Source organism: Mytilus edulis, chromosome 14 (assembly GCF_963676685.1).
Source record: "Mytilus edulis chromosome 14, xbMytEdul2.2, whole genome shotgun sequence".
Lineage (NCBI taxonomy): Eukaryota > Metazoa > Mollusca > Bivalvia > Mytilida > Mytilidae > Mytilus > Mytilus edulis.
This window is the reverse complement of record NC_092357.1, coordinates 19,225,764-19,251,317: the sequence shown is the minus strand read 5'-3', so window position 1 is coordinate 19,251,317 and position 25,554 is coordinate 19,225,764. Positions and strand designations below refer to the sequence as shown.

Here is a 25,554-nt window from a genome sequence, read left to right as displayed (position 1 = left end):
CCAATGACACTCAGATCGAAATGGTTTTCCATAATTTGTTTGTGTCTCGAAATAGTGATATTTAAAGTTCTAATTCACACAGGATCTTTCATTGAGATTGTTAACACTGATACACATCGTCGATGAAAATTTAAGTGATTTGTGAAATATACTTCCTCATGAAGTAAATATGGATATATCAGTATTTTACTTGATCCTTATACATGGTATGTACATATATACATATACAATCGAATTTAAGCAACAAATGTTTTCGACAAATTCAGTGTTAAATAAATGATGTCTACTGTTTCATATGCGCCTCCCCCTAAAATCATAACTTCACGTTCTATAATTTAAACTTTTCAACGTAACGACATTGATACCAATTAAAATTTAAAATCTAATTTAATATTTGCATAGCAGATCTCTTTAAATAACCATAGTCCTGAATCGTGTCCTTTTAAAAAAATGTTTCAAGTGCCAATCATGATGGAGGCAAACAAATCGTAAAAACCTGTAGTATGATTATTTATGTAAAATATTTCTTCTCAAATATAATAAGAATAATATATTCTTATATTTATTAAAATGTCTCATTTGCCCCATTCATTCTACCCAATACTATCGATAATATTAATCGCATAGCAACACTGAAGACAATAGGTTATTAAGAATAAAGAAATTGTAACGAGCACGTTTTGCGCAAATACAAAATCTATAATGAGTTTATTTCCAAGTCAGGAATATGACTGTTGTTTTCAATTCATTTGGTGTACTATGCTTGGGCTTTTGATTTTGCCATTTGATAAAGAACTTTACGTTTGAAATTTCCTTGGAGGTCGGTATTTTTGTTATCTTACTTTTTTGTGGCTCCATATATATGAGCTTATAGTACTGCAACCAGAGTTCATTTTTTAAAACTTTAATGGTCCGGAAGAACACACACCTAAATTATATATCGATGGAAAGAGGAAAACGTGTACAATAAGAAAAGTTGGGTTGTAAAAATCCAGAGTGGTAACAATTTTGCGAAATTGAGGTCAAAGGTCAGACCTAAAAATATCAATATTTCAACCACAAGGACAAAAAGGAGAAATATTCTGATATTTATTCAATAGAATGCTACAAAAACGATTCAATCATAAGCATATGCTATAAACGATGTTAAAACGACAACTTTGACTACTTATATGAAGAGCTGCCATTACAAAATGGCGTTGATTTGGAACCTTCTGATTTTTTTCCATTTAAGACATAACAAAAGAAGAAGTGGCCTTGACCTTTTCACATCCATAAACTTTCATATTGTGTATAGTATTTCACTATAGGATATTACAGAATTATTTTCTAAAGTTTGAAACACCCCTTTATCAAATTATTTCAATATTTTTTCTATCTTTGAAAAAAACTAAATTCAAGCGCTGAAACAGTGTTTTTAATTTTGAATCTTAAAGGTTGTGTATTTTGTGAAAATTAGTATCTAGTTATAGATAAATACATATTGTGTTTTTGCAAAGTCTGGATAGAGCAGTTATAACACAAAATATACTATAGTCACCCGAGGCGAATGCGAGGTCCCTTTTTTATAAGAACAAGTTAGGCGCAGGACAGAGTTTGTTCAAAGCAAACACAGTTTTTGAGTACAAATGCTATCTGGAGCGTAAATACCGTCATGATTCGGTCAAACTCGTCAGATATAGTCTTACCTTTGCATAGGAAACACAAAAGAAATGTGAGTACAAAGTTTCGATCAATGGTCGTGACCCATATTCCCATATGCATATGCATGATGTATCTGCACTGCCAATCCCAAATGTAATGGGGCAAATGTTGCTACAGAAACGATTGATTTTGTAATAGCCATACGTTTACGAATTTTTGTTATCTTTAGGGACAATATACGGTTCAGAAGCGCCCAAGTTGTGTTATTTTTCATCAATTAACTAACAAATGAATTTTTGAGCCTAGGCTCCGTGTTGAAGACCGGACCGTGACCTTTAATGGTAGCATTGGCACTCATATCACATCTTCCTATATCTATTAACAAGCTATGCGGGCATCATTTCCATAGAAATACCAAAACGAGGACATAGCTCATAAGAGCACTGGTGGCAGGGTGAAGTAATTGTTCTTCTTTTAATGTATCCTTGATATTTTCAGACACACCTTCAGACACACCTTGGTGTAATTCTGAAAGTCTTAACATAGACTTCAATTTTCCTGCAGCAGATATGGCATCCCCTAAATTGAGTTCAGAGCTAAACTCTAAATTTCATATCCCTTTGCCCCACTGTGTCTGAATTGTAAGGTGTCACAATATCTAGTTATTTCAGGAGTTTGGCAGTATGGTAAGCATCAGAGACAATCTTGGATAAAATTGATCGGTATATATAGAGGATGTGCTACATGAGAAAGGCTCTTTTTTTATGGAAGAACAAATCACATCACTAACAATCGTTATTAATGAACTGATAGCAAGTTCTATTTCTAATTTTTCAGAAACTGTTTTACTTAATTGCACAGGTGTTGACTTCAATAAGTACTTGGTTATGCATGGATAAATGATTACTCACATTAATAAGCACAACTTAAAAGACTGTCAACACGTTTAAAGGACTCAGTTTTGCGTAGTTTTTTGTTGGTTTTTTTTAAGGTTTTTCTTTTACACAAATACCCTGTTTTCATATCCAAACTACAAGGAAGAAACTGAGCGCGAGATCGTATAAAAGTTTCAGGTTGTGAGGATACATGTCGATTAGTTTGATTACATATATGGATTTCTGTTGTTTCTAATGTAAAGTTCCCCAAGGGTGACTGGGGAAACGAAATAGGGTAACTTGGTCTTCCCCCGACCGGCAGTAAAACGAAGTGGGGCGTCCGTTTGGCTGTGCGGGATGTATCAAGTTCGCAGTCACGTCCGGTCAGAATGGGGACGTTAAATCCGATGCCTCGTGTAAAGGGAGTGTCACGTTCTTTGCACGTTAAAAACCCTTGCATCAACTCTTTGAGGGGTCCGTAGGTGGCATGTTGCAATTTCTGTCCCAATCCAATATACCATCATTTTCCATTGGCAGTCTAAATTTTGCCGATCATCATCCTGAATGGCCTCTATTATGACAAAACCTACCTATTGTTTTTATTGTTAACTTGTTCTCATCCTGAACATGCATGAACTATTTGCCACTGGACGTTAAGCAACCAACAATCAATCAATCAATCTAATTTAAAGATGCACACCAAGTTTGCCATCTGGTGCAAGTCTCATAACATCACTGATGATTCGCCCACGGAAAGCAGAATTTCAAGAGAAGTTAGTTTTAGCATCACCTTGTCACACACCAAATCTCTGCGAAACTTCAATAGTACTTTTCCCCCGACCACTTGCATGCATATTAATTGCTCTGAGGTTAAACATTGACATACAATGTATTTTCACACAATGTCAACTATAGTCATTATCCGGAAAAGCTTCTTATCCGAAGGATTTGGTTAACTTTTATATAAAGTCAAAATTTGATTAACAAAAATATAACTTTTTTACAAAAAATACACGAAAGAACTACTATATATATTCAAATCACTCAAAAATAAATTAACTTCTCCTACAAAATCTACATAATCACATCGAAACTATCAAATTGATGTTGAAGGGAAAAAAAATGGTGGAGCTGATTGACGGATAGGAAATTTCCGTAATTAAAAAAGGTACAAATGATGTTTTTATTTTTGAGTTTTTGACAAAATTGTTTGGAATTTGCCCAACAAAATTTGCATGCAGTATCGCAATAATATGTTTTGTCCTCTCAAATGTCAAATACTGTTTTTGAATCATATGTTTTCTTGTTTTCAAAGAAAAGCGCGTTAAATTTCTATCTAAAAAATCAGCCAACTTTAAGTTTGAAAGTTTTACTTGGAGATGGTATTATATTTATGTCTTCATCATTCCGATGATCCTTGATGATATGTGCATAGAAAATATTTACGAAAATAGCGGGAAATTTAACCAAAAAATATATTTTTGGATTTTAAGGTAACTACCCAAAACCGTAAATTGAGGGGTACCCCCATTAAAGGGATAAGATACAAAAATGTGACCATAGAAACTTTTTACGACCCGACGGAAATTAAAATATAGATATTATTCTATCAATTTAAACAATTTGCAGCCGTGTGTTATTCCGGACCATTAAACTCGTTAACTAAGCGTCTTTTTCGATGTCAGTTGCAGTACTATTACGGACAATAATTAATATTGCAGTTGTTAAGATGTAGAAACTAAATAATTTTAGTTTGTTAGAGTGCAGTGATCATTTTTGGAGAGAATTATCAATCTGGTAGAACCATTTTTAGAGTAAAATTATTTTTGAATAAACCACCTAATCTTACTGGTGCAGTTTCGAATTTTGACAGCCTAATTCTAAATAATTGTATAATTATAGTACTCGAAAGGTATTTAAAAAAAAACTATTTAAAAATCACACACTAACACTGACTGTTGTTATCAGTGAAAGCATTTAAATTAATGAACAGACGGTTGGAAATAGAATAATATTTATATCTTTCTTAATATAGATACGAGTCATTTGTCGACAGTTGGGGGGAATTTATGGAATTGATCAAAAATTTGATTGCATTTTTAAATATTTTAGAAAGTAATCAATGAAAGGATCATTTTCTGTATATTGACAACGAAGACTTGTATACAATTACTAATTGTAAGTCGCATAACAAATCAAAACATACTATGTGCTTAAAGCTATGTTCACACTGCCGATCAGATCAATCTCGAACAAGACATATTACGCGATCGGAAGACTGGTCTGACTCAATCGACAAGAATGTTCGGGCTGGTCTACCTCAGTTGTCATCGATCTGACTTTCTACCCGAGAGTTTTTGATATGTCAAAAACATTCAAGTAAGGGTCGAGAAGCCAGTCTTTCGAGAAGAGATCGAAAATTCGTCTAGTAGCTGTCGAATTGATCGGGAAAGGATAGTGTAGTGGTTGAGTTTGGTCGGAAGACAAATATTTTACCGATCAGTACTCGATCATCTCGACCTTTGCTCGACTTATATTTGATCATTTCCCGATCAACGCCAACCTGTTTGATACGTGGTCCAAATTAACTCGACCAATGCCCATCGCTTCATGATCACTACCACTTCTACACTTTTTTTATTCCAGACCAAACCAACCAATACCCAATCTCTAAACTACTACATTCGACCACTCGTTGACTTCTACTTGGTCACACAAGAGTACAAATGACTGCTACACGATTAACTGTACACAAATTCCTCCATGTCCAGTACGCGTCTGTACTTTTGCAAGGAGGTGTAAAATTTTGAAAGAGAGACAAAAGATACCAAAGGAACAAGCAAACTCAAAGTTCGAAAACAAAACAAACAGACACAGCCATAGCATAAAACGAAAACCGACGAAAAGACAAACAGCAGTTCACATAACACAACATAGAAATCTTCAAACGAAACCCAACAAAAGCTTGGATGATCGCAGGCGTTGCAAAAGGGAAGTAGATCCTGCATTTCGGCCCCGCCGGATTTTTCAAATATGAAAGCAATTATGCATTAAAATTCATTACTAGTATAAGACATCTGATAACTAATTTAGCCTTCAAAGTTAGTTAAAACAACATCAAAATTATATTACCTGTTTAATGGCTATTTTTTTTTGACTGTGTGTATTTTCCGAATGTACAGAAATTTTTGTAGTATAAAAATAAGAAGATGTGGTATACTAGCCAATGATATAACTCTCCAAAGGACACAAAAATAATCCAGAAACTAACAACTTTATGTCACTGTACGGTCGAATGTTTACAAAGTAAATCACTTTTTTTTCCATACGCTTTTTGATGCAATTTTACACAAAAATGAGACCCAAGACAAATGACTTTTGTTTGAGGTCTTAATAGATATATGTAAACACTTTCAAAAAATATATCACTCCATGGCCAGGGAATTGGAAGTCTATTTTTGGCCAAATTTTCGGAAATATGTGACATCTTTAATCCTTTTTGCAATTTTAGTCCATAACTACTAGATGTCAGATCTATGGAAAATACTGATTACATACATATGCACATATATGACACAAACAGGTTTAATTTGTAAGAAAACATGGAAAAGGGGATGGGAAAATTCATGTATATTGCTATCTTACAACAGTACTAATCCAGCTACAAATCTCAGTGTGCGGTGTCATTTTCAAGAAAAGAACAGTAAAACTCTCAAAACATATCAGCGTGCTTCTTCACTTTTAGGAAGTTTTTATAACCATTGGGGTCCTCTTTGTTGAGCTCCTGCAAGTCCCTTAGAATTTTTATTTTGCAATTTGATTAGGGATTTCCATTTGAATTTTCATCGGAGTAATTATTTTTTATGTTTTTACTTTATACTGGCCACACAGTTGTCGCCGTGTCAGCCACTGCATCACCTAGAATTCTCGGTGCCGTTTGCTGTCCACGCCTTCCTGTTCGTCTTCTACGCTCTATTCAAGCACTGTCGCAGCTATTAATCTTTCTCTATGAGCTCTAACCACCTTGTCCACTAGTCCAACTGCAAAATTTCATGTAGATATTTTAAATGTATGATTTTACTCAGACCACCTGTCGACTACTGAATTTAACCAAATAAACGGAGACTGTGTCCATGGGACACAGATAATGCCCCAGCTTTCATATAACGTTATAAAGAGTAATTACTCAACAAAGGTAAAAGATCATGTAGAGATCGTGAATTGGTCAGAATTTTCCATTATTTATTCAATTTGTGGTAGGGTTGGAGTCGTGATGGTCGAGTTAAAGTCGTGTACAGTCGAGAATTTTGTTTCGCTTGGTCGTGGACATTGTGGCAATCGGGATCATCGAGTTGATCTGATCGGCAGTGTGAACCTAGCTAAACAAGGTGCGGAATTTTCTCGATGCATTAGTGGCCTTCGGATATTATCTGCTCTTTGGTCAGGTTGTTGTCTCGTAGACATATTCTCTATTTCCATTCTCTATTTCATTTATGATCAATCAATAAGCTGGGCAAAGATTTATGTGTGTCGGATTGTTGTGTGCATCGAGGTGTAGGATAATACAAAAATATTAACATACTAAATTTATTTGGCGTACTTCAAGACACCAAAATGCATCATTACCGCGGAAGTATTTTAACTTAAATCTCATAAAATACAAAAACAAATTTGAAAAACACTTTTGGTGTCTTAATTGTTGACAAAAAATCAACCTTACATCTAATAATTTATAAATGATCTTTATCTATTACTTTCTATCTTTTAAATTTCACAAATATAATCTATCTGCATACGATAAGTTGATATTTGGCTCATTACACTTATCGGTTTGTTTATTTTTATGACTTCACTTGAAGTTATTTTCTAAGTTTATTAATTTTTAAATGCATTTGTTAAAAATATAGGAACACTGCACTGACTTTTTAAAAAAAATGAAACTAATTCAGATGATCTTTATAACAAATTATATAAATACAGTGGTTTTAACTTAAGCATCAATTTAGATTTGAATTAAAAGCGATACTCATATGATTGTATGTTTCTTATTAACATGATGTCTCACACAGTTATTACAAAAAAGGAACTTTATATATGATGTGCTGATGATTTACAATATATCTAAATCTAAAAGGGAAATCGCTATTTCGAATTTGATAAAAATAATATTTTGTCTACGTACAGTGATCTGTTGTTGGCGAGTTTGAATCGTGTCGTTTAGTCTAAAGAATGTGATGTTTTTATATGTTTTTTTTTTAATAAAATCCTCAGAGGTTTTTGTGTAACATCCAACACATCATGCAGCGGAAAATGGCGAATTAAGCAATATGTGTTGTACTGCAATTTTAGACCTGACGTCAATATTACTGTTTAAGATATGAACTTGATTCTTGGAGTGAAACGAACAGTGTAAAGTAGTCCGACCTCTCTTAAAAAACAAATCTATTACATGCATTTCACTTGAGGAATCCACATATATATTCAAATACTGCATTTAATGTCTGATAATATTTTAAGTTTTGTATAGAATGCCAACACCATATTTGCATGTTTTATAGTTTTGAAAGAATTTAAATAAAAACTTTAGTTCTTGAATATTTTAGTTGTATCGATATCGAAGGTTGGAGCAGAAAACGCAGGTGAGAAACAATATTAATACACATTTTGTTAGGCTTCTTTTAGCACCTCCTGAATGACCATCATACTTTGACTTATTTTTCAAAAAAAATTAATGTTTATTTTACTTAATAACTAGCATTTTTATTAACAACATTGTTTTAAAAACCTTATATTTATATTCTATGTTTTTAACTTTACTAATATCTTAATTATAATGCTTATGATAACCACATGAAGCAAACAGTGTTCTGTGTTTTTTTTTTTTTTAGATTACTTACAACTCTTGAAATCTACTTACTTTCTTAATTATAATAATGTGTATGGTGTTATGATTTATTCGTTTTGGTGTATAGTACATTGTACATACAAAACGTTTTATTGCATTTAATATTCTATATAAAATATGTTCAACATCTAATAGCAACATACCAATAGACAATAATTGATTGATTGATTGTTGGTTGCTTAACGTAGTTTTGGGAATTTTTTGTCCTCATTGCTCTTCAACTTTATACTTTTTTTTGCTTTCTACCTATTTGATCTGAGCGTCACTCATGTGTCTTATGTAGACAAAATGTGCGTCTGGTGTATCAAACTATAATATAAAAAAAGAAGATGTGGTATGATTGCTAATGAGATAACTCTCTACAAGAGACTAAAATGACACAGAAATTAACATCTATAGGTCACCGTACGGCCTTCACCAATGAGCTATAAAAGGCCAGCCTGTCACATGTTGATAAATACTTTTGTTTTGTATGTCATATTCTTTCTTGACATGCATATTAAAGTATTTTATATACCACAAAAACATCAGACTTAAGGTTATCTTAAATTATACAAATTTTGTTTGACTCAAATGGAATCGGGAAATGGGGCTTTGTTCAATCCCGAAGTTTTGAAAAAGTTTCCGTACATAATGCATATAAATATGTATTTAGTTTCCAGATCAGCCTTGTTTCTGCATTTTCTTATTATATCATCCCTATACTCTGTGCAAATATATTTGAAATAAAAAAATATGTATATATTTGCATGTAGGTAAATACTTGTTGACAAAAATGAAGTCTGCAGTGTTTAATGACGAGGTGCATGTCTATCGATCAATATTTTCATTTATACCAGTTGAGATCGTGTTAATAGCCATTGTAATTGAAGTAATCGGCTTTAATTTTCCTGTCCCGTGGGGTTATACAGCTTTTTGACTTGTCATGGTACGTATACATTATGTATGCTTTCAAACTTTTTGGTTTGCTCATTCCTTATGAAGTTAACTCTCAGGAAAAACGCTTTGAAAACATAAAATATAATTTTAAGATAACATATATTTTAGACGGAACTGCGGTTTACGGAGATGTGTCCTACACTATAGAGTGTACAATAACTGGAACCCAGGCTACAGCATGGTCGTGGTCAAAGAGCTCAATCACTAGTACTAGTGGTAACACAGCGACAATATCTAGTGGAAGCAAATACAGCATAGAAATATATCCAAATGCTACGGATTTAACTATATATAACATTGTAGAGGAGGATGAGCAGGAATTTTTCTGTCAAGCGACAATTGGTGGAGGGTTAAAATTCCAGACGACATCAAGGCTTATTGTCAATGGAGGTCAGTTCTAGTCAGGTGTAACTCACGGTGTAAATGTGCTAAATTTTTTAATTAAGTTGATGTAGTAAAATCTGATCATTCAATATATAAACTGTTTAGCAATAGTTGTACAAAAAGCTTTACTTATGAAGTTGACCATATCATTCATGAACAGATATACCTCATATCGAAATCCATTACAAGACTTCGTGAACATACCTTTAGTATACGGTTAGATGTTTACTGCAAAATATGTGTTTAAAAGTTTTTTGAACGGTTTTCATATCTGTCCCTAAACGACGTTTTCTTTTCTGATGACCAAAATTAATGTATATGACCAAAATATTAGGTCAGTAGTTTTCTAGGCTAGATATCACATATGGAACCTGGACTCTACTATATTTGCCCTGATTTGTGATAGAGCTCGTGATGCGGAATTTACAGTTTGAAACCCGAAGACAGAAATATCGTGAATATGTTGTTTAAATGTTATACCGATTTATCTTGATTTATATCCAATTTGTTAAATGTACCTGTGACGTCACTTTTTTGGCGTTGATACAATCGTGTAAGGAACAGTTCGTGGTTCTGTTGTGCTATTTTCGTGTGCTGTCCTAGATTGCCTTACGTGTTCATTTGTATTCTGTGGTTTGCATGTCGAAATGTACAATTGTATCGGTTATTTGTATATTTCTCTGTCCTGAATGTTTTTTGCATTTACTTGCATGCAATGTTGTCATTCTAGAGGTATATTTAACATTGCAATAAAAGCGCGAGGTTTTGCTGCACACAAATCCAGGTTTAATCCACCTTTTTTTTTCTTCTTAAAATGACCTGTACCAAGTCAGGAAAATGAAAGTTGTTATCTTATAGTTCGATTCTGTGTTTGTTGCATTGTCGTTTGTTTTTTGTTGCGATTCAGTGCTTTTGTTGTTTCGTTGTTTTCCTCTTTCAAAACTTTTAGGAATTTTTGCTATCAATGCTCTTTTACTTTGTACTTAGATTGGCTTTTATAACTTATTTTTATTCGATTGGCACACATACACGATCTTAATCCTTGTAATAATGATGTGTTTGTTTTATATATATGTTGCCGTTTGTTTTAGGGTTTTTTTTTGCACTTCAGAGTTTCTGTTGTTAAGATGTTTTCGCCTTATAGTTTATGAGTTTCCCTCGATTTAAGTTTGTTACCCGGATTTGTTTTCTCTCAATCGATGTATTACCTTTGAACAGCGGTAAACCACTGTTGCCTCTTTATCAAAATACTAACTACTTATTAAGAACTTTGCTAATATTCACAACTAAGAAATTTACAAAATACACAGTCACAAATACTAATATCAGTTACAAAAAAAAGAAGAATGCTCGGAGTAATTGTTGGACATGTACAATGATATATAAATATCTCAATAAAATAATGACGTAAAAATACACGGAAGTCGTTATGTTTAATTAAGAGTTTGATTTTCGTTCTACATAATACGTATCGTTCGAGTGATTTTATGTGTATATATTATATGTAAATACATATCTAAAAATTGTAAATTGGCTAAAACAATTTATGCATAATGCAATATTTTCGATTAGTATTATATAGGTCAAGGTTCTCCGGCTAATGTCTTTTCAAATTTTATGTTATGTTGTTAATTTTAAATACAAGATTTGACGATGAGCAGCAAATTAAATATTTTAATTCCACCATTTAAAACTTTCAAAATTATCTAAAATTAGAATTATGGAAGATTCTGTTTTGGTCATTGATTGAGAGATTTTCAGTGAATAGATTTGTTGCCAGCTTTAAATATATTCTTTTATATTGAAGATTATACATATTCATCAGTGAAATTTTTTTTATCTTTGGACCTTATAACTAACATGTACTTAAAACAAAAATATCTATGCGATATATATGTTGTGTACAAGTTAACATTTTATACAAATTATAATTATTGAAAACAAATTCTATGTTGTGTATGGATGCTTTTTTAAGACAAAATCCATTAAAGGATGCATTTACGGAAATAATTATATCATAAGTACGTCTGAACCATTGACGACTCTGCAAAAAATTGTATCTATCGGATAACCAGCAGGTGATGGTGATACAAGGCTGTTAAACATATTCTGTGTATATAATTCATCCAAACATGAAAATTTGACCTACCAGATTTGTTATCACATAAGCAACACGACGGGTGCCACATGTGGATCTGCTTACCCTTCCGGAGCACCTGAGATCACCCCTAGTGTTTGGTGGGATTCGTGTTGCTTATTCTTTTCTTTTCTATGTTGTTTCATGTGTACTATTGTTTGTCTGTTTGTCTTTTTCATTTTTAGCCATGGCGTTGTCAATTTGATTTCGATTTATGAGTTTGATTGTCCCTTTGGTATCATTCGTCCCTCTTTTATTTGTTCTTCCCTGACCTGGATTCGAACTCAAGCTACTGAGATATCAAGATACCAAATCGATTTGTTTAATGTCGACGAGCTGGACCACTGTAGACTCTACAAAAATAAAGTTTTCGGATGTAACATGTCCTCGTCGTCAGTTTTTATTAAGCGTCGTAACACAGGACATAATATTAAGCTAGGCATTAAGATAGAATTTTTACAAAAGAGATGCATTTTCTTTCGTAAGGGATCTTACAAATAAAGACAGGATGCAAAAACTCATATTATAAGTACGTCTAAACCAGTGACAACTCTGCGATGTATTGCCTAAAAATACGTTCTGTACATTTAATTTAACTAAACATGAACCCAACAATGTTAGATCTGTAAATTTGCAGAAGCAAATTGTTTGTTCTTCCCTGGCCTCGATTCGAACTCGTGACTTTTGTCCGACGCGCTTGAATACACTTAATTTTGTTAAATTGTTGGTGTTTATGCTTTTCTGTAATGCATTAACTATCAAGCATTCGTTCTTGATAGCAAATCTTCTTCACGTGGATTTTTTTAACGAATTTTAGGATAGTTTTTGCCTGTATTGGTTTTTACTTTCGTTTTAACATGAATGATATTGTGACCATGTGTCATTATCTTTTCAGGTCTCTTAACTGTTACTATTTCTCCTGCTAAGGCTGATGTTCTCCAGGGACAATTTCAATTAATCTCATGTTTCATAACCGGGGAACCAGTAGCCTCAGACATACGTTGGTATTTTACACCAACTGGTTCTGAGAAACGGCAATCATTATACACAGGCAATACAGCCAAGTATTCTGGTGGTAACACTCAGAATCCTTCTTTAACAGTTCTGAACTTCCAATCTTCTGATAGTGGTACATATGTCTGTTCTGCTTCAAATGCTGTTGGAACAAGTACCAGTTCATATAGTGTTCTTAGATTTATTAGTAAGTATATTATATCAGTTTATGTTGGCTTCAACGTTTGTCATGATTTTTTATTACAGGAAAAAATTAAATATTGAAGGGTTGGGATCCCGCTAACATGTTTAACTCCGCCACATTATTTATGTATGTGCCTGTCCTAAGTCAGGAGCCTGTTATTCAGTGGTTGTCGTTTGTTTATGTGTAACATATTTGTTTTTTGTTTATTTTTTTATACAAATAAGGCCGTTAGTTTTCTCGTTTGAATTGTTTTACCTTGTCATATCGGGGCCTTTTATAGCTGACTATGCGGTATGGGCTTTGCTCATTGTTAAAGGCCTTACGGTGACCGCTATTTGTTAATGTCTGGGTCATTTCGGTCTCTTGTGGACAGTTGTCTCATTGGCAATCATACCACATCTTCTTTTTTTTATATTTGGCAGATTTAAAATTTTGGATTTTTTCCTAGTATTAAAGTACAGAATATCTTGAATAACTAACTAGTGTTAATCGCTTGAACAATATTAGTGATCAAGTATCTTGAAAAAGCAGATGCATCAACATATTTAGGAACATAAAAGCCAAAATGAATCTATACGAAACTTTTATTTTCTTAAAACGTCGAAGTCAGGAAAATGGCCATTGTAATATTGCAGAGTTCGTTTCTGTGTGTGTTACATTTTAATGCTGTGTTTCGAACAGCGGTATACTACTATTGCCTTTATTGAAAACAGTTTTCAACTTTGCTTGATGTACTTGGTTCCTTGGTAGTGAAAACCCTAACATCAATCATTTAGTTTTCAAACCTTACTTTATGAAATGAACAAATTACAAAACCAATATTTTACATTATTTTTTTGCATAGAGAGCTATTAGATAGTTACCAAACGACATGTTTAATAACAGACGTTTAATAAATTTGTGACATAAAACAAAACGAGCAAAACAGTTATAAACAACAGTTTGCACAACCATTCAAAGAAACGTCAAATTTGAGAAACATCACCTCTTCTTAAAAATTAAAGGTTGAACTTAATTTAGTCTGAAGAGTCAGCAGTTCTTGTTAACTTTGTTTTGCAAATAGCAAGGGAAAATAACTGAAAGGCCATCAACGTAGAAAAAATATAAAAAACGACGGGATTGTTTCTACATTGCATGGCAAATATACCAAATCATAATGGCATATAGCTCATATATGTGGATTGTATCGCAACCGGTGATTCTTTAAGAGACGAAGAGTGTAACTGGCGTACTTACATTACCGCCTGTCATATTTTGATGACTTTGTTTGAAACTAAAGCCGGCTGAGATTTCTACCCCGTTAGTTTTATCCGTCTAACAGCAAGAACTATTTTTCTTATTTGAATTACCATTGATGTTGGTATGGTCAGAAAAAATCTATCTTTATCATGATTATTAGCAATGAGTTGTTTTTGCACGCAAGCCGATGTGGACTCAAGTACCATTTATGAGTATTGATTTGACAAAAAAAAAGGTTTACAGAAAATAATGCGTAAATATTCAAGGATTTAATTAATTATATGGTACATGACCATTCATCATGCTATATGTAATGAAACTTTTTTTTGAATTTCAGGTGACCTAAATATAACAGCGTCGTTGACACCATATTCAGCTATAGTAGGTGATTCCAAGGTCACTTTTTCGTGTACAATAAATGGCGAACCACCAGCAATTGGATGGGACTGGACAAAAACGCAAGTTGAAGGAGGCAGCTCTGAAATAATAGCTCAGGGGACAAATAATGCAAAAAGACAGATTATAACATCTGCAACCAACCCGAATTTAAATATATTCAACATTATAGAAAAGGATGGGGGTATTTATAACTGTCGAGCCAACAATGGCAAACGGCACTTTATAAGTAACCCTGTCAATCTTAAAGTTCTAGAAGGTAAGCTGCTAAAACTTACATTTCACATTTTCGTGTTTATGGTTTTATATAGTTTGCATGTCTTTAAAAGTAGAAATTTTATTTTTGATAATCTCACCTATTATGTCTATTTGTGTTGTTCACACATCGTTGTCCATATAGTTTATTTAATGCGACTGCCATACAAGTAAGAGATTTAACTAGCTATAAAACCACCATTTTATAGGATATGACCCCTTTTTCTATATAATATTTCAAATCAGGATTTTACCCGGTCTTATCACAATACATCAAATATAATTATTGACTATATAAGAAATATGTTCTTCTTTTCAAAATTGTAATTCTCACATTTTTTTTATAGCAGATATATACAATGTAATCTATCTTTCATATCTAATTTATCAAACCCTTAGCTATCATCGCTTTAAGGGACAAAAAGAAAATTTGAACCGAAATAGTCGTGAACAATAATTGAAAATATGTGTCGCGCTTATAAAATCAGTCTATCATTCGTTGAGTAGAATCAAAACTCAATCAGGCAAAAAATGACCTCATACTTAAAAGCTGATGTTTGAACTGAATTCATCCCGATTTGGTAGAACAAGTTTTGAATATTTGTCATATCATTATTATAATTGATTTATCGAATATAATTATGTAAGTTCATTTTTTGTTATGATGGATGAAGAGTTGTCTCATTGGCACTCATACCACATCGTTCTATACCTATATATTAATAGATCAAATAAATAATCTAAATATTGACCAGAGCACCTGATGAGGATGAACGGCCTTGGTTCGAGTGTGACCTAAACTGATATCCGAAACACCATGCGGAATAAAAACAATAAAACAATTAATCCAACACAATAGAAAGAATACTTAGATATTTATATGACACCAATACACTTGGGAACAAACTACAAATGTCAACAGTAAGCCCTCATTACAAATTATAATGATCAGAAAACTGCAAAATGTCTTCCAAAAAACAAAAGACATTATAGAAATGCTTGATTACTCCTTGGATTGGTTTAGACATGTGTAATAATTTAATTGCGGGGATGTTATAGAGTCTGATTCAGTTTAGGTGTAGCGTACACTTAAAACACATATAGCTCAATGTGAACACGGCATGCATTTCAATTACTAGAATGTTGTTAAAAAAGTTTCATTGATTTTTTAAGCTTCTTTCAGGACAGCCCCAGGTGAACCGGAAACAAGTAGTTATGTAGAATTTCAGATAGGAATTACTGTTATTCTTTCATGCAGTTCTACCGGAGCCAACCCCCCACCATCAGTAATATGGTTGAAAGATGATATTGTAATTACGTCTGGTACTAATACATCTACTAGTGGTAATATAACAACAACAACATTGACTTTTACAACATCTACTGATGATGATCTTGAGGTTTATGAATGTCAGGTTGATAATGGATTCCTAAGGAGACCACTAGTAAAGACAACATATCTCACACTTAAACGTATGTATTGTCACTTACCTTAAAAACTTTTCTTTTGTAAAAATATAAATAACGAACAGATTTACCTGAAACAAAACCATTAATTATACATGGAATGAGAATAAAAATACCTGATAGCTCAATGGGTACAAGTAAGACTTTAGCCAGCTATACAACCAGTTTCAACGACCAGTTTCTTCCTATGAAAATGTCTGTGCCAAGTCAGAAATATAACAATTGATATTCATTTGTTTGATGTGTTTAGGATTTTAATTTTGCCATTTGATTAGGACTGTTTTGAATTTTCGTCGGAGTTAGGTATTTTTGTTATCTAATTTGTTTTCATAATATTTATTCGTAACAAATTTCACATGCAAGATTTCCTATCATATGTACAAGTGTATAGAATATTTGTAATATCTCTAAATATTTTGTTTTCTTTAATAGCTTCCATCAACCCTCCAGGTCAACCAGAAATAACAGGTTCACATCAATGTAACTTAGGAGATACTGTTAAAATGATATGCCGTTCTATAGGAGGAAATCCTTTATCAACATTAAATTGGCTGAGAGATGACAATGTCATTACAAATGGTATAAGTAGTTCTACGAACAATGGCGTAACAACGTCAACTTTAACTTTTACTGCTGGTTTGAAAGACCACCTCGAAGTGTTTGAATGTCAGGCGAATAACGGCGTATTGAATAAGCCACTTACAACGACAACATATATTGAAGTATATTGTACGTACATTTGTATATAAAGCTTCGAGCATATCAAATATATTTAAAGAAGAACGTGTAACAACACACTTTATTTGCTGTGCAATCATATTCTATTGCTACAATTAAAACATATCGATACAGGTACGCTGTTGGTCCCCTAAAACAGGGCTTTATGAATCTCCAAAACTGATGACACACAAAATCTGTTTTTTAAGGTGAAGTTTAAGCAACATTGCGATAAGAACTTCATAAAATTAAAATACTTGTGACTTTATCACTTTCATCTATTTTTATTAATGGCAAGATGATTTCCATTAGAGAAGGTAAAACAAAAATACTTAATTCAAAGGCATGTTAAAAGGAAGTCAAATCAAAAGACAAGTGAAATAACAACTTCCATATTCATGAATCCATACGGGCTTCTTTGACAATTGGTGGTTTTAACTTGGTTTTATTTACAGCTAGATAAACCTTATAATTATACGACAGCTGTTTCTAGTTCAGTTCCGTTATGTTGTAAAATTTTGGCGATCAACCTTACACTTGAGTTGCTATTTTTCTGTAAAAACAAATAAAACAAAGAAAAATCATCTTAAATATCAATATTGATACGCTACTCTCACTAAAACGTCTTTGTGTGGCCTTCACAAAATAAACCGTTCTAGAAGAGTTCTGATTAAGAACAGCTGAAATCAACAGTCCATATGTTATTCGCTCTGGATCCCAAATTCGTGTTTCAACTCACTACGACATGCTTTAAAATTTAGAATACCATAATATTCGCATAAAACGTCATGACACCAATTGTGTTTTATTTTTTATTGTAATATTTTGATTAATTGTGAATTCCTTGACGTCTGGTACATGCATAACAAGGGCACTATAAACCTATATATGCATACGGTCTTGATGCTATAGGAATTTAAATGATTTAACCGTTTGTGTTGTCTACATTGTTTTGAATCAGTTCATAAGATCAAAAAATATATTTTCTACTGCTTCCTAAATTGATTAGCTTGATTGAGGCTGTAAGCTCAGGTTATTAAATTCCTTATTGTTATATATTCACTTGCACTGATTATTATTTATTTCTGCACATCTTATATGTAAAGATGATATATCATTCCATGTATGAATCATTTAAGTTGCACCGACGTTCCCAATACTGACAGGGCCTACCAACCTGATATCTGGTTCCACAGGAACATGGACTTGTTCATCATTGAATGGTTATCCTGCTCCGACCATTTCCATCAGAATCCAGGACCGTCATTACACAAACGATCTTATCATTCTGCAGTCTTATGATGTTATTGATAGAAGTTATACAGTAACTGGAACATTAGAGGTGGTTCCATTATCTAACAATAGTGGACAAGATCTTTGTTGTGATGTTAGTCATCTGATCAATAACAAAGTACCCCAATCAGTTTGCTTGCAGTTAACAATTGAAGGTATGGTACAATTGATACTGTAGTTAGTGTTTCGTCTTTTCTCTTGATCAAATAATAAATGCTATGTGATAAAACACACTTAATTGGTTTTATATTTGGTTCCGGGATTCCCGATTCATACAAAAATAAGCAGATGTGATATGGTTGCCACTAAAGACTTAATGACAACTTAGGTCATCGTTAAGCCTTCCCCAATGAGAAAATCCCTTACGCAAAGAAAGCTATGAAATGCCCCGAAATGAGATACACGTTGGGTTGCTTAGAACTAGATAAAAAACTAAAAAACAAATACATGTACTTTCCAAAAATTGACTGCAAAGACATGTCCACCAATCAAAACAAGCATGTAAACCTTAAGCAAGGTTAATCTTTTCAAGCAGTTATATAACTTGCGGTTCGTTGATGTCAATTATTTCATATATCTATAATGAATGCATCATTTGCTGAGTTTTTATAGGTCATGTGCAATCTTTCAGAATCCACTTAATGTTGTCGTCAAATAAGATCGCTTCAGTTTATTTTTAGATAGTTTTGTATATACCCCTACTGTTCACTACTGTCGTGATTGAACTAAAACTGAATGCCTATTTTTAGATAAAGAGGACAAGAACATTATAATATACGCCGTGATTGGCTTGGTGGCAATTTTACTGCTCTTCATAATAATAATGGCAGTACTTTGTAACAATAGAAATGGTATGGTTTATGTTATTCAAACCCTAATCCTCAATTTGGATATTTATACATAATATGTCTTTTGTTTTCATCACATATAATGAAATTGTTTTTTAAGATTGTCATATGTGTGAGGGGTTTAGTTGGCTATAAAAACCAAGTTTAATCCATCATCTTTCACATAGAATGTTCCTGTGTCCAGTCAGGAGTATGACAGTTGTAATCGATTCGTTTGACGTGTTTGAGCTATAAAAGAGGGACGAAAGATACCAAAGTGACAGTCAAACTCATAAATCTAAAATAAACTGACAACGCCATGGCTAAAAATGAAAAAGACAAACAGACAAACAATAGTACACATGACACAACATAGAAAACTAAAGAATAAACAACACGAACCCCACCAAAAACTAGGGTTGATCTCAGGTGCTCCGGAAGGGTAAGCAGATCCTGCTCCACATGTGGCACCCGTCGTGTTGCTTATGTGATAACAAATCCGGTAAATAGTCTATAATTGTTTTCCAGGAATGCACAAAATTCAAACAGGAATACCAACAGTCTAATGTATATAAAAAACGAGACACGAGAAAACATATAAACCAAGTACACATTATATGTTATATCATTTTGCATGTATACCTGTTGTCCGCCTGTAATTAAAAATGCAAAACACGATGTATTTGAACACAATGTTAATGATAATTCTGTACGAAAGTTTTACATGTCTAAAGTTTTTGTTACAGGTAAATCTCAAAATCGGAATCGTGACAGGTAAGTTTATTATACAAAAGAAAAGTGATCTAGCTAGAAGGATGTTTGTGGCGCTGTACTAATATATCCCGTCATTGTCTTATTATACTATGGTAAAATTGTGTATTCCTGTCTTAAATTTTTATTGATATACTTGGTCGTTTTGTAATGTTGTGCTTCTTTTTTACATATTTGTTTGTGTTTATAGTGATTGGGGTTGGAGCACAGTGTTGACTGATATACCCCTATTTTGTCATTTTTACCTTTTATATCTGTTGGTTTTCTTCAAATTAACATCTTTGTCAAAAATCGAATTTGATGCGTCTGTCATACTGGTGAGAGGTTTAGCTAGCTTTAAAACCAGGCTTTATCCTCCATTTTCTACATAAAAAAATATCTGTATCTATTTAGGAATATGACAGTTGTTATCCATTCGTTTGATGTAATTGGGCTTATGATTTTGCCATGTGATTAGGGACTTTCCGTTTTAAAATTCCTTGGAGTACAGTATTTTTTTGTGATTTTTCTAATTTTGTGTAACGGTTAAATGTACAAATAAATTAAATACGTGAAAACCACTCATCAATACTTGAAGACGATCTGTCAAGAAAACTTTCTCGCAGTATACAACATATAGTCACGTTGATACTAACCCGTTATGTGGCATGTATAACGTTTGCTAGATTAACAAATATAAAAATATGTTCATTGGAAGTAGTAATATGAATCTATAACTTATGGTATAAATATTGATACCTACTGGTTTTGTGCTTCTCTTGTTTTGAAATAAAGTTGAAATGGAAATGGGAAATGTTTCAAAGAGACAACAACCCGCATAAAGAGCAATAAACAGCCGAACGCCACCAATGGGTCTTCAATACATCGAGAAAATCCCGCACATAGAGGCGTGATGCAGATGGCCCCTAAACAAAAATGTGTACAAGTTCAGTACTAATGGATGTCATACAAACTCCGACATCAAAAAAAAATTAAAAAGCATACAAGACTAACAAAGGCCAGAGGCTCCTGACTTTGGTCAGGCGCTTAAAAGACTTTTATAGATGACCAATGTATCAAAAGCGATTTTCGTTTCAAAATTTACATACACATAGAAAACCTGAAACAAAATATGTAGTGAAGAAATATAAATAAATATGCATGAGTTAAGTAACGTATTCTCCTCCATAGTTATTTAAAATTGAAGGAATTCGAATATATTGACATTTGAACATAAAAATAACTATAAATAAATCAATGCGTACGAGGCGGTTTTTTGAATTATATTCATTAGGAACGCTCAAGTCCGAATATTAAAAAGCAAAATACGAAAAAGAATCGAAACAACAAAAAAACCTTAAAATAACCAAATCCGTCTAACGTCAACTTTGCCTGATCGATTAGACACCTTCGTTTCTAACAATTTAAAAATGAATTCAATGAAAAGTGCTGGCAAGTTTTGTTATAAAGCATGTGCTACTAATAAACTCATCATAGATACCAGGACTAAATTTTGTATAAACGCGTAATTTGATTATAACCTCTGGGATTGATGGAACATGTATCTATTAATTCGTGTTTAAATTTTTGTCATCCTCAGAGTTTATAATGAATTTAATGGAAATAGAGGGCAGAGCCATGTTTATGACATACCACTAGACCAGCGATATCGCAATAGCAATTATTTAACGCCAACACATAGAACCGCAGATCAACACAACCAATATTTAACGACGACGTATAGAACTTCAGACCTAAGTCATTCTTACTTTCTACCAGTGAACGGAAGTTCTAGAATATCAACAACGTAGTATTCGTGATGATCTTAATGGGACAAAACTGTTTGAAACCAACAGCGTTTTCCTGATGTTGAAATGAAAAGTCATCAAATTTCAAATTTTTTTATGGATGTATTTTTTTTATTGCGTGATGCAATGAAGAGATAATTTATCAGCGAAGGTTCTTTAAATCATATTCATAGAGATAAATTGGTTCAATTTTGAATTTGTGTGTCTCTATATATTTATGTTCCGGACCATATGAGTATTTTAACCCTACGCGTATGGTCATGACCATATGCGGATACGCGTATACGCATATGGTCGGACCATATGAGTATATGTACTCGTTTGGTTATTAACGGGCCGGACCATGTGAGTATTTGGACCATAAAGGTATTCTTTTTCAAATTTGCACTAGAACCGTTTCAATAATACAATAAACTTTATAATTCAAAGGCTACATAAACATTAAATATTGATGCTATAGTTAGTTGTCATTGCTACTTGTATTCTTGTATTTATAAGTAGGATGATTTCCACACGGTACTAGTCGCCGTACCATAAATTTTCTGCATTTGCTAGTCTTGGTTGGGCATGATCTATCGCAGTTACACTTTTTGCTTTCTAGTGAAAAGTTAACCTTCTTAACAGCTTTGTTCAGTGATAACAAGATCTTGATAGTTCCAAAACGGGTTTTTTAGACGTTTTTGAAAATATCTTCCCAAGTCGACATGTTGCTATTCAAGCGTTATAAAAAATCGATAATTAGATATAAAATGGGTTTACTATAGTTGTGACTAGTGAGTAACATCAAATGCATGAAACTGCTTATTTTTATTAAGTTAATCTTTTTATCATTATAATATTATTAAATTACCTTTGATATCGTCTTTTTAATGACGTGACAACTAGAAGAGTCATATCTAATGAAGAGTAGGTATTAACTGTATAAACTTATTAATTACCCCGACCATATTAGTATATACCCATACGGTCATGGCCATACTCGTATGGTCCAAATATGGTCCGGAACATTCATATATTCATTTAGTGTGTCCCTCAAATATATATTTGTCTTTGTCCAATGCTCTTTCCTCATCTACTAGAAAACTAAAGTAGTTTGTTCGAACAAAGTACACAACATTTTGAGTGTACAGTTAATTGTTTTTGTTTCAAATTTATTCAATAATGGATTAAAATCTGATTGATGTTCGTATCTTTATGACCTTCATTGGATTTACATGTCTTAAGCAAGATACGCTGAAGGACAATATTCACATTACACATACTTACGTTATGTTTTGTAAATAAATAATATACATTTTTTTTAATCTGCTCTGCATGAAAGTGTGCTTAGATATTTGAAATAAAAACTCCGTTTAGAATGATGATAAGCATTTAGTCTTCTTTATTCAGTGTCAAGGCATAGTACAGACATAGTATCGAAATTAAACTGACGTTCAACATTCGTTCTTCATTTACTGCAGCATGTACATAACAAAAAAGATTTTGTAAATGTTTTTTTTTATAAAAATTGAAATTAACATACAAAAGTGTATCTATTTTTAAAAAAAATACAAGACATAATTCTATTGTCGTTTCTTTTCACTACTAAATGACTCTTTTCTAACGGTCATATTATGGTAGATATTCTATATTAAAAATTTCCAAATTTTGTTTTTGATGAACAACTAAAGAGCTACCTCTTTTTTTCACTAGCTTACAACTATCTATTCTTTAACATCTAATGAAGTTTGAAATCATCATTTCAACCAATTTGTATTTAACAAGCCGAATTTATCAACATTTTTTGCAATGAATCATCAAGAACAGAAAAGTACAAAGATATTAGAAGATGTGGTACGAGGGGCAATGATACAACAGTCCACCCTAGTCACCGTTAGTAAAATAAGATACCAGATGGACAGTCAAACTCACAAATCGAAAATAAACTGACAACGCCTGGCTACAAATGAAAGAAGACAAACAGACAAACCAAAAGAACACAACACAACATAGAAAACTAAAGAATAGGCAACACGAACCCCATCGTGTTGCTTATATTATAACAAATCTGGTAAATAGTCTAAGTCAGTAGATCACATTCATGAAAGGGAAGGGGATTGTAGTTACGACGTAAGGAACACATCCGATATCATTTGTGAAACGGTTATTCCATAACGGTCAACCAACTCGTGATGGCGTCCGTAAAATTAACAAAGGGATGATTTCAACTTCACCATTTGGAACTCCTGGTTTAATAACTTCCTTGTGAGCAGCAACCCTTTATCAAGAAAACACCATAACCTGAAGTAGTGGTGTATAATTACAATATCAAAATACAGACTATAAAAGATCAATTGAAATGGCTTAACTCAATCAAAAACACATGTTAATAAAAACAAGTAAACATACACTGAATGAATACATTTCATCTATGATCAAATATAAACATGAAACAAAGGGCGGAAGAGATGTCAAATATATCAGAAAGACCACTATAACTTTGGACAAAATAGCGTATTAAAAAAACAATGTACACAGGTATTTTACAAAAACAATAGTACAAGAAGAAAATTGAAAATTATTGTGATACTAAATATTTATCGAAGCCGGTAGATATTAAAATAGTATGACGATTTATTACACAACATAGATTAACAATTGTGATATTTTAGACTTTAATTCTCTGTGTTTTATAATTCATTTTATTTTATAATTTCGTTTCTATTTACATTTCGTATCCAGGACTTAAAATCAACATGCTTTTTAATTCTTAGTTTGGACATTGAGTGACATGTTTCAATCTGTTACCTAATTAGTGACAATTTACCTTATTCATAATGTATGTTCTTAATTGTCATAATCAGATAATCATTTAATATCTATTTTTCAAGTTCTTAAAATAGTTTAATCTTTGTCAGTGAACAATATCACTCAAATTAATTGTTATTTGTTATGTCTATTCTTGTCATTTCAATTGTGTATAAATACTTGCTTATAATTTCAATAAGCAAGATTTGGACTCAGGACTTTACACTGAACACAGTCCATCTGTAATAAAAGTATTCGTATTCCATGCTGAATTATTGGTTTATTCATCGCTAGTTCCAGAGTCTCAGAAGTTAGTTTTCACCAGAGTTTCAGAGTTCAGAGTTCTCATTGCTATTCAGAGCAATCGTTTGTTGTGTGATCAGGTGCATCACACAGTTTCAGTAACAAGAGGCCATTCAGTCAGGCTCTTGTTACACGACCCGACAAGTCACCCAGTTTCCCCGGTGACATATATTTTACTTTGTTGATGACAACATCGATAATTGTGCCAATACAAACAATATTCAAGGATCGTATTACAACATTAATAAGATAATAAATAAGCATGCTTTTATGACTCCCAATAGCACACAATTTGATTTTCTACGACAATGCAATGAAAACAGGCATATTTCCATAGACTTTTTGCAGCATCAACATAAAGCACATGCATCGGATTTAAAAAAAAAAATCTTTTATCATAAAAGAGAGACGAAAGATACCAGAGGGACAGTCAAACTCATAATGTGTTTTCCAGCGTGATATATATATGACTTGAATACTAATTTTGCCTAAATTTTACACGTTTGTTCTATTTGAAAGGATTTTTTCATATCTGTCTTTCCACCCACTTGCAACATTCATTATCTTTCAACAATATATTGACTAATAGTTCGGGTCCATACCAAACTAACTTCTAAAGATGAGGACGAA

At 32.7% G+C, this 25,554-nt stretch overlaps 2 protein-coding genes across 2 annotated transcripts; both read left to right on the top strand.

The window, feature by feature from the left end:
- Nucleotides 1-23,399, top strand: LOC139503669 (uncharacterized). The gene is made up of 11 exons (XM_071293489.1): nucleotides 1-206; nucleotides 8,123-8,185; nucleotides 9,472-9,753; nucleotides 12,780-13,085; nucleotides 14,659-14,976; nucleotides 16,146-16,445; nucleotides 16,872-17,168; nucleotides 18,296-18,604; nucleotides 19,199-19,300; nucleotides 20,023-20,050; nucleotides 21,627-23,399. The coding sequence occupies exons 7-11, from the start codon at nucleotides 16,943-16,945 to the stop codon at nucleotides 21,835-21,837; spliced, it is 876 nt and encodes a 291-aa protein (XP_071149590.1). The 5' UTR covers nucleotides 1-206; nucleotides 8,123-8,185; nucleotides 9,472-9,753; nucleotides 12,780-13,085; nucleotides 14,659-14,976; nucleotides 16,146-16,445; nucleotides 16,872-16,942; the 3' UTR covers nucleotides 21,838-23,399.
- LOC139504020 (peroxidasin homolog) lies at nucleotides 6,793-16,904 on the top strand. The gene is made up of 7 exons (XM_071294073.1): nucleotides 6,793-6,907; nucleotides 8,123-8,158; nucleotides 9,472-9,753; nucleotides 12,780-13,085; nucleotides 14,659-14,976; nucleotides 16,146-16,417; nucleotides 16,872-16,904. The coding sequence occupies exons 1-7, from the start codon at nucleotides 6,793-6,795 to the stop codon at nucleotides 16,902-16,904; spliced, it is 1,362 nt and encodes a 453-aa protein (XP_071150174.1).
- Nucleotides 23,400-25,554: the final 2,155 nt, after the last annotated feature.